This window comes from Orbicella faveolata, unplaced genomic scaffold, assembly GCF_042242905.1.
Source record: "Orbicella faveolata isolate gen_17 unplaced genomic scaffold, um_ofav_v1 contig_25, whole genome shotgun sequence".
Classification (NCBI taxonomy): Eukaryota; Metazoa; Cnidaria; class Anthozoa; order Scleractinia; family Merulinidae; genus Orbicella; species Orbicella faveolata.
The window spans coordinates 26,658,415-26,668,873 of record NW_028301553.1 but is presented as its reverse complement, the minus strand read 5'-3'; the positions used below and the strand labels follow the sequence as shown (position 1 = coordinate 26,668,873).

Sequence of the window (10,459 nt, the reverse complement as noted above, 5' to 3'; positions counted from 1 at the left end):
CGCTATGCAAAAGATTTTCGTGAGAAGTAGCACTTCCTAACATACGGTGGCTTACGCCCGCAGTGCGAACGACAGCCAAAATCGCGCTGTCCGGCCTCCCGAAACAACACGACAATCGTCTTTTTCTTCGCAGCTAACAAAAAGTAAACACAATACTAAACCTGCTTTGGCCTCTTCGTCCGGTTAACTCGAAAATTCTGGGTTTAATTAAATGAGGAAAAACACATTTTGTTGAAAATGACACAAAATATATCATGAACTTGGCGATAGTTATCGAAGAGCCCAAATTAAAAGTTTGGAGACACAAAACTTTATGCTTTTTGACACTCATCTCAAGTCAAATTCTTCCTTATAGAGAGAATTATGTGCTTTTCGAGCTTTGTTGAGCGACATTGCAGAATGAGTACCTTTTTCCAAACTTAAAATGCAGAGGGTTTTTCGGACTTTATTAGTTTTTTTTTTTTTTTTTTCGTTTATACCTGTTTGTTTTGCATCTTCCTGGGAGGGTGATGCTTAACACATCTTAAAGTGCTACAATCAATCTTGAGCCATTGCGGGAAAGCAATGCATCCGAAGCATTTTCTGTAATACAAAAATTAAGGATCTCCCGAGTGTAATTTAATTCTATCTTTGCGATCTCAAGGCCAAACCCATTTAGCCTTTGCATGGAGTTTTCTTGTAAATTGGCGAAGGCGGCGGGTATTTACGTGTTTGATCTACATGGTTATTTAGTTGCGATTGCTACGTTGAATGCGAAATGATACGTTCAAGCGGAGGTTGTCTGCCAAGGAAAGATTAACTTGCTACGATGTTCGACTTCGTTCCGCGCTCGACGTCAGTAGAGCTAGACATTTGATTTAGCTGTGGTAATGGCAGCTGAAGTAATAGACCAGCGAAATAACTGGCAGCTGATCTCAACAATATCACTGCACGACGACCAGAGAAGAACCTGGTCACATTGAACACTGGTCGAAGCTGGTTCTTTAAAGTGCCATCGCCTACACAGATCTACACATGCATTTTCATGCCAATTATTATGTCATGTTATGGGCAGCCGCAGTAGTGAGACAAACATAAAGTTGGCAGATGTTTATTATAGCCTCGACACCCGTTAAGAGTGAATGTGGGTAAAAATCGAAGAAAATTCAAAGCATGTGGCCAAAAGGACCAAAACAACCGATAGTGTCTCAAGTCTCTTGAGAATTTGAAAAAAAAGGAGACTTCGAACACAGCCTTCCAGAGTTACGCTTTCATTTTTGCAGGATCTTGTGGACCTTTTTCATTAACGTCAAAGAAACTTGCACAAAAGTTTAACATCCGCACATTTGAAATATACACCATTCTTGCCGGAGATGACATCAAATACAATTTCTATTCTGTAAAGAAATGCTTTTTGGAGTATTTTTATTCCTACAGCAAATTAATGAAGAGTCCTCTCATTTAAACACAACGACTTTGAACGTTATCCGCTGAAAATATAGTAGGACATCATTCGAATCAACCGATTTAAGGACCCATTAACCGATTCATGCGCGTGCTCGCGCGCGTTGCTAAGGAGGTGAAATTTCACTTAAGGTGGCTGAACACAGTTTTCGCGCGCGCTTTTGCTGATGCAATTCAGCGCGCGCTCAAGAATTGCAAAAAAAGCAAACATGCCGTCAATAGAGAGATCATTTTATTTACTCAACACCCGCAGTATCTGTGCTATTTTTCTCTATAATTGAACGCAGTGTATTGATGGCTTTATTCTTCTATTACAAAGATATGTTAGAAAAAGTAACGATGCAAAGAACGCAGCAATTATCAGCTTTTTCTTTCTTACCGAAAGAACCCAGTTAAATGCAGCGCATGCGTAGTAAGTCAAAAAATTGCGATTGAATGAAAAATTGCACTCTCGGAAATACGCCTATTTCTCGAGAACCACTCATTAGAATTTCACGAAATTTGGCACGAAAACACTTTAGGAAATAAGTAACTGGAGTATTGAAAATAATTGAACTTTAACAAAGGAAATTCTAGATATTCCAGTGAACCTTCAACAAGGGATAATTAAAGATCTCTCTGTTAAATTATTAGCAAAATGGTGTTAACTTGTGAGAATCGTTACAAGTTTGTTGCATACAAATTATAAAGAAAATCTAATTACTAGATTTTCTGCAAATAAACAAAACCGATTTCAAAGGTCTGTTTATATTTATTCATGTTGCCATGGCAATGGCACATATGTCAGCATAATCATCAAAAAAACAAAATTTGTGTTGTTAACTTGCTTGCTGCCGTTTTTGACGACCGAGGGATTAAGGGTTTTAGAGAAAAAGGTGAATGAAACACAGGTATCAAAAACTGTGTTCAGCCACCTTAAGGTTACTTACGTCAGCCTGAACGCGGAAAATAATAACAACTCAAAAGCTTGCAAATTCGCTTACATTTTAGATGTTTTTCTTTGTGTTTCACAAAATGCAAAGTAAAAAAAAAGTACAAGCAAAGACAAAATAAGAGAAAGACAGAAAAACAAGATGTACCTAATACGTTTTCCCTCTTAGAAAGGAAATTCTCTTTGTTATCAGCGTCACTATGTTTTGTTTTCGTCTCGTAATCATAGAATACGAGTATTTGATACTTAAGATGGCTCCCTATAGTTTTACGATTGCCCGCGCGCACAGGACGAAAGTTCAAGTAATCTGCGCGCGCTCAAGGAAAACTTCAGTATATTTCGATTTTTATGACGTCAACATGAGCACAAAAAGCAAAACTGACAGTGAATTTTCTCGCGTTTCCTTCGGTGAATTTTTTCAGTAAAATCTGGCTCAGTTGTAACCAGATACAATTCCTATAAAATGCCATATTTTTGTTAAAATCTGTCAGAGCTAATCTAATATATTTAGAAGAATGACAAATTACAGAATATTGGCAAAACCGTCTGAACAACCTTGACTTTGACTTGAAGTTTCCTTTTCTAACTCGCGCTCTATAGAGAGTGTGTTCATAAATACTCTAGTGAGCCACCTTAATGGACGTAATGCATAAAGAATCGTTAATACTAACTCTGCCGAAAAAGCAATATATTAACTCACTCGTGCTGATAATTAGCAACATTCATCGACTGGCATCCGAAATGACTGCAATCGATAAAAGCTTAGTTAGTGATCAGGAATATACAAAAGCGGTAAAGAAGATCAGAAGGACAGAAAGCAAGGCAATGAAACTTTTTAATACAACATTAAGCACAACAACAAGCCTGCAAGCCTGATGTCTTAGATCATTTCATTTATATATCAGCCGCTATTCATCGGAAATAAATAGGTTTCTTTTGCCGATAATGATTACTGATTAAAATGCAGAAGTATAATATGTTAATGCATCTTTCAAGAGTTGTTATGACGCTGCCAAATTGGTTTTACCACACCTCATACTCACATTTTAATTTTAGGTGTTCATAAAACACAAGTACGAACCAGTGACTGCTGTCAGCTCCAACAATTAAGGTATGGATATTTTAAGTTCACAATTTTAATTCTTATTCGACTCATTCTATAACGTATTTCATATTTTAATTCGTTTGAAACAAGAGAGTACCATAGTCAAGTTCTCTGTGAGATAGACAATTTAGGTACCTCGGTTTCGTCAGCTCCAAGTTATCAGTAGATCAAATTTGACTGCATAAAACTTAAGTTACTTCTTATTAGCATGCGACGATTTAACGACTATGAGTATTAACTTGCGAAAAAATATACTTTTAATGGAGTTGAAAGAGTTTTGCATTATTATCTTCTAATAATAGCCACCTTAATCTAGGTATATCTGGTGAGTTTAGCCATTTTGTCCCTAGAAAAAAAAAATAAAACAGTTTTGGAAAACGGAAACATTAAATCGTAAGCCATGCTGAGAAAATGATTAGCTACAGAGGGGCTGAGTAAAGCTGGTACTCTTTCTTCCAATGATTTTTGTTGTTACTTTATTCGCCTGACATCAGAGCCTGTAATATCTGTTTGTTTGAAAATCCCATGGTGATCGGCCTATCAATTTCTTACGAAGAAGATGTAATTTGATAGCGCTTATGGGGAATTTCATACCGGTTTAACATTCTTTTTTTGCAATTGCGGCATTTCATGAACGGACTGTGCCGTAACGAACAAGCTATTTCTATCTAGCTTTTGTTTGACGTATCATAGCGTGAAAACATAGTTAATAGAACTATAGCCAGTCATCTGGCGCTGTAAACAGGTGTTACTCGGATATTTTCCATTTGTATTAAGTTTCTGCAATTGATGCGGGTTCCCACTTTCCGCTATGTCATTAGCACATTAAGTGTCATTCTTGTCATTATTTAGACCTGAATGTTTGGTCCATCGCTGGACCACAGAGCTGAAATAAAACAAAGTCATCAGAGTCGTCAATAGATCTATCTCAATGTGAAAATCTCCCGTCGATTCACATTAAAAATTTGATAGGTTGGAACTCCATGAGAGCAGAAACGTCAATGAAATTGAACATGTATCAGCGATTAAACGAGTATGAATTTTCGTCATTCTTTGAAAATCCCGTTTTTGTTTTATCCTTTACACCTTTATTTGAAAGAGCATAATTCAAGCAATTATCACAATGAATATCAACGACAGGTGTATGGTTACCAAGGTAACATAACTAAGATACTATTTTTGTTGCTGAATGATTCTTTTCGCAACGTTAATTCCACCAATTAGGATGCTACAATATTCTTTAACATTAGGTAGGTATATCTCAACGATTTCTGGTCCGAGGCAGGACAGCTGCACATAAAAATACGTACCCTAACATTATAGTTTTTATTTCGACTCTTCCTGAAACGAACTAAATATTCGCTGTTAATTAAAACCTTAAACATGTTTTGTCCTTTAGAATGATGATGGGTAAATGGTTTACAGTGTCGTCGGTTGTTCTCATTACACTTGCTGCTGTTCAGTCCCAAGTTATTTTGGCGAATGATGACTCATCCACATCTGGCGATGGAGAAGAAGGCGAGGAGGAAAAAAAGTACCGCTATTTAAATTTGTTTACTGCCTGGCTCGAGAGACCTCCATACGCAACATTACCTCCCAATGGATCATTAGACAACAGTGTCCATGGAATGATTCGAGAGGCACTCTTTCGGTACATATCTTATGACTGCGGCAGTGCTATCCATAAAATATACATCCCAAAAACAAATCGTGCTGACAGCGAATTTGGCATGATCGAGATGCTGAGGCAAAACAAAGTCCATCTTGCTATTCCTGTATTCGAGCCGATAAACCGACGGTACATTGAATTCCCCTTTCTAAAACTCGTTGATTACCCTGGGACTGATTTTATCACAACAGAGGACGAGACGAAAGGGCTCAACATTGTTTTGAACGCCGTTCTGAAATCTTGGCCACTGCTCGCAGTTACTCTGATCCTCACCGCGATTGCTGGAGTCATTATGTGGGCGCTGGTAAGGTTTGTTTGAAATACTTCATTGCGCCAAGAAGATGCATTATATGTTTTGATATTTGCAAGTGGTGCTTAGGTAGGATTGCACGTTCCCTTCCAAAGTAGCCGTCAGACTCTATTTCATTGCATGTAAAACATGACTAAACGTCTGTGTGGAAAGTCTGTGCTGTCCAGGAGGACTGTTATTCTAGTTGGGAAAAAAGAACAAGATTTTACGCCTGCAACATTGTATGCGACCCTTTTTTTATTAGTATTATTTTTGTCGGGGGGGGGGGTATACACAGTGCAGTTTAGCCATCACGGGTAATATTGCGCGCAATGTTACACCGTGTGTCCGGTCTTTAACCAATCCACCACGCTTCCACCTGTGTTACCACCCTTTATCAGTGGTCAGTATTAAAACTTCATCTGTGCAAGAACACATGACAGTAAATTGCTTTAATTGACACAAACAGGACACGTATTGGAATAGTGAAGAGTTTCCTCGTTCATTTATCAGAGGCTCTTGGGATGGATTCTGGTGGTCCTTCATTTCTATGACCACAGTAGGGTAGGAAAACCTTTTGCTCACCGTATTGCTATCTTTTAATGAAGTCAGCATTATCTTAGTAACTGTACGTCATAGATCAGCTCATTGAGGGGTGGTTTCTTAACATCATTGAGATGGTTAAACTTAAAGGCTTGGGATCCGCCACTTAAAAAGATGGACCATTACAAACTATGAACAACAGTACTTTTAATCTTTTGATTGACACAGAATTTGGTTGCTTGAGTTCTTTGGTCGGTCCTGTATTCGTTCAAATCCTGCCACTTCGAGCGCTGTGCAACATATCATCATTGAATCAATCAAGCCGAGTGGCTGGACATCCAGCGACCTATTCACTGCTTATAGCTCAGTTTACACAGCGTTCATTTCGACAAAAGCTCTCTGCTTTATTTTATTCCCCGCTAAGTATAGGGAAAATAGACCTAGATCATTAACTATTACTAACAAAATAAATGTCTGCACTTGTACAAGTAATTTTAAAATACTATTTGTGCTTTCGTCATGGTTTCGCTAACTTGTACTGTATAAATTATTCACTGATTGCTTACTGATGCATCAGGTATGGCGACAAATCTCCAAAGTCTGTCGTAGCTCGAGTTTTTTCCATCATCTGGATCCTGTTAGGCCTCATTATCATGGCGATTTTTACAGCGAACATTACCTCCGCTCTGACCGCTCTCTCTTTACAACTGGAACCAAGTAGCCTCGTTGGTTTAAAGGTGGGTCTATCCAATTGTGCCAACTTGCAATTTGATTTCAGTTTTGTCCTTTTTCTGTGTGTACAGAAATGTAGCTCGAGAGCCAATTGTGCACGAACTATCGGCCAGATTTCGAACATCTCAGATCTCTATTGTTTAAATTAAGGAAATGTTGGCCTTGGACGTTTGTACCTCATGAATGCTTTCAATTATGACCCGGTACATTGGCCGTTTTCACACTAGAGACGGATAATCCGTCTGGACGGATTATCCGTCTATTTATATCCTTTCGATTATCCCGATCTACATAGACGGATAATCGGACGGATAAAAATAAACGGATTATCCGTCTAAAATGAGCACCGTTCCGTTTTCACACTAAGACGAATTATCTGTAATGAACGGATAACCCGTCGTAGACGGATTATCCGTCTCTAGTGTGAAAACGGGCCATTCAAGAATGGAATTGTGTTCACAAGGAATAGCGAGTTCTGATCATCAAGGTAGAGAAAAATAAATTGTACTTTAACAACGTTAAATATCGCTCACAAAATGTTGGTTTTATGTGTGAATGGAATAACTTTGACCAGGATGCTAGAGGGCGAACGTTTGTGTGTGTCTTCTTGTTCTGCTTTTTGTAGGCGATTTATGTAATCTATTAACAATTTTAATCGTTTAAAATGACAATGTTGTAAGTATCCTATATATGTCTGCATTAAACTTATTGCATTTTTTAGTATTTATTCTCATAGAAATATTCCTGTGGGAATTCCCATTAGGTTGCAGTGTTAGGCAATGGAACAGAGTACCAACATGCACTTGAAGAAGATGCTAGTCCCACAGGTTAAGTATGAGTACAAGGACTTGCAAAAGAAGATAAAAAAAATAGGATCAAAAATAGAAGTTCTTATACACTCTTTTTTGTTATTGTTTTTCTATAGGAATATATTTTATAGAATGTCAAGGCTCAGATTTGCAAAATTTTTAGAATAATTATTTTAAGAAAAAACCTGAGGCTGAAATTTTGAAAAGAAAAAAAAAAAAACTTTGTGTGTTGATAGGAACCCATGAACATGGTGTTGAAAATTTACAAATGCAATACTATACGGTTATATGTTTTTAACTATGCCGTAAAAAATATTTTTTTCCCTAACAGCAAAACTACCCAAAATAAAACAAAAAACAGCACTAGCCGTAAGTTCGACTCTAATATAAATATTCTCCAAGAAGATATGTGTGTCATCGATAAGGCTTTATTGCTTGCAGTCTGGCTCCAAAATTACGCCAAAGTCAATAAAACGGACCGGAAATATCATACGCTATAATCTAAGAATATGCTCAAGAATATCTTCAGCCTCAAATCGTCAGAAAATAAGAATATTCGGCCTGGACCGGAAAAACAATCTCCTTATTTTAAAAAGAGTATATGTAGCACCCCGGTGCTTGTTTTGTAAATGTCAGTCGAAGGAGCCAACATATTTCTCTTTTTTTGGATTTCAGACACATTTCAGCTCGGTGTTTTAAACACTGTCCATATATCTTCCTCTTTATTTAGTGTACCACAGAATCGACGACATGATTCAGGCTGTCAAATCAAAACAGGTCGATGGGATGTTATTGGATCATTATGCAGCTTCCTATTACCAGTCAAGAAACCAACTGCAATCGCTTCACACAGTCAAAAAGTTAGAGCTTCAAAGAGACGTTGGAATTCTCTTTAACAGAAATAGAGAGGATCTTGCAGAGTGTTTATTGAATTATCACCGTGCAAGTATTTGGAGTTCGGTTCAAACCATAACTGCTACGTATAAGGTAACGTTTCAAGTTATAAAATTGAACATTAATTAAGGTCTTAGGTGACCTATAATATGGTTCTCCTTCTCAGATTTCCCCTGATTTACACAACGCAATCGCACAGTGCAGTTAACCTGCACTGCAACGAACCATATATCGATCTTTACTAGAACTGGAAAAAACCAACAGCTCTCTAAGAGGACATGTGTTTACTGGATAGTGAATAACCACAATGGTGCAAACAGAAGAGTTGCGGAATTTTATAGTCCTATGCGAAGTATTGCTTATAAAATTTGAGTGCCCTTTGCAGTAATTGATAGCGAGTCAGTAAGCAAAATTATTGTATGGCTTGTGTTTGTAGCCGATATAACGCGCTCTCTGATTGACCAATTCTAGGGCATTACTCTTCCGTAATGCCCCCGGGCCAATTACCGACCTGCAAAAACAAAGCAAATAGCCATATAATAAACAACTTATTTTAACCTTGAGCGTTCGTTCGTTAAGACCTGACTCAGTTAATAAGTACTAAGTATTGATGACTTTCCTAAATCTCCTTTCAAAGCGATATTTATCTCTAGGCGGCTCTGTTATTTATGCGGTGGTTTTCTTGTTTTCCTTTTCTCCTTTAGCTTACTAAGCTGAAGCCTTCCAAAAACGTCAACCTGTTTGACGAGTCCTCTCCCTTTATAAAAATGTTCTTGTACATTTCGCTTGGGGTATTGGCTGGATTGCTGCTGATTGGAACATTATCGAACATCCTATTTAGACAGAAGAGAAGGGCCCAACGAACGAAAGTATTAGGTGAGCATCATAATTATAATGTGGTGTGCAGCTCAAATCAAGGGAAAATGACTTCCGTTCTCTCCCTACTCACATGTGCGACTGAGAGTCCAGTCTAATAAAAAACAACTTTTTTCAATCTTTCTCGTTAGGAGTTGCGGCAGTTAATGAAGGAATGACATCAGATACAATCAATGACGACATTAAAGTGGCAAGACAGCTCCTTCGACAAACCCAAGAACAGTTCGACAAACTGGAACTCCAAGTTTCAAGATTAAAATACCATCAATAATTTATGGTAGTGAGATGTAAGAATTCAAACTTGGTGACTTGAAAGTTTCATTTTATCATTTCGATGCTTCAATTGTTTGTCGTCTTCCAAATGTTACCACTTTACTGTTTAATGGATTGTAAATGTGTGATCTTTCGGAACTAACCGTTTTCAACAGCAAACGGTTTCTTAGTATACACCTTATTCCAAAATGGCCGCAATTTTAGTATTCTTTTGTTTACTTGCAAATTAGCCCTTGTTGCCTCATTTAAGGGAAAATATTCTTTTGAATTTCGAGTTTAACAACGAGGTAACAAGGGCTAATTTGCAAGTAAACAAAAGAATTCTAAAATGGCGGCCATTTTGGAATAAGGTGTATTTGTTACAAAAGGCTGTTTAGATTTAGCTACAAGCAAAGGCTTAACTTTTTGTAATAATAACCCCGTTCCTGCAGAGCTTCGTTTTCATTTAAGATCTTTTCAGTAAGTTCTGAGACTTAGCAGAACGTTTTCTGTGCTTCATGTCGTTGTAAGAACAGGGTTTTACCGTAAAGTATTGTCGCAAGTTGCTAGAATTACTGGTGCACAGCATTTCTCAGAAACAGAATGTTTAAACTCGCTAGTAAGTATTTAAACAATCAGTGTATGTCTGGACTACAGTTTAAAAAGAAAATAATCAAAATAAAAAAAGCTGCTTTTGAAGGTTGCCTTTCAAATTCTTTCAAAATTTGTTGCGACATATTTTACTTTCCAAAGATTTGGAGGATGTTAATAGTCGCAAATCCGGTCGATGACTGCTTCTTTCACAACTCGCCTCCGCTGTATAAAAAAATAATTTCTTTCAGTATATGTAACCAGAGCATGCTGTCGACGAGCTAGCTTAGTTTCTAAGCACTGGCGCAGCCCTGACTCAGACCAC

At 37.6% G+C, this 10,459-nt stretch overlaps 1 protein-coding gene across 1 annotated transcript; it reads left to right on the top strand.

The window, feature by feature from the left end:
- The first annotated feature begins 3,393 nt into the window (after positions 1 to 3,393).
- LOC110043747 (uncharacterized) lies at positions 3,394 to 10,242 on the top strand. The gene is made up of 8 exons (XM_020749245.2): positions 3,394 to 3,485; positions 4,879 to 5,452; positions 5,907 to 6,001; positions 6,558 to 6,717; positions 7,476 to 7,539; positions 8,252 to 8,508; positions 9,120 to 9,291; positions 9,423 to 10,242. Exons 2-8 carry the CDS (start codon positions 4,880 to 4,882, stop codon positions 9,560 to 9,562), a joined length of 1,461 nt encoding a protein of 486 aa, XP_020604904.2. The 5' UTR covers positions 3,394 to 3,485; position 4,879; the 3' UTR covers positions 9,563 to 10,242.
- The last annotated feature ends 217 nt before the right edge of the window (positions 10,243 to 10,459 follow it).

Excerpts from the sequence above, each read along its gene's own strand:
- LOC110043747 (XM_020749245.2), top strand. The coding sequence starts at position 4,880 with ATGATGATGGGTAAATGGTTTACAGTGTCGTCGGTTGTTCTCATTACA. Across the intron at positions 7,540-8,251 it reads AGAAGATGCTAGTCCCACAG|TGTACCACAGAATCGACGAC; the intron begins GTTAAGTATGAG and ends CTCTTTATTTAG. Across the intron at positions 9,292-9,422 it reads CCAACGAACGAAAGTATTAG|GAGTTGCGGCAGTTAATGAA; the intron begins GTGAGCATCATA and ends CTTTCTCGTTAG.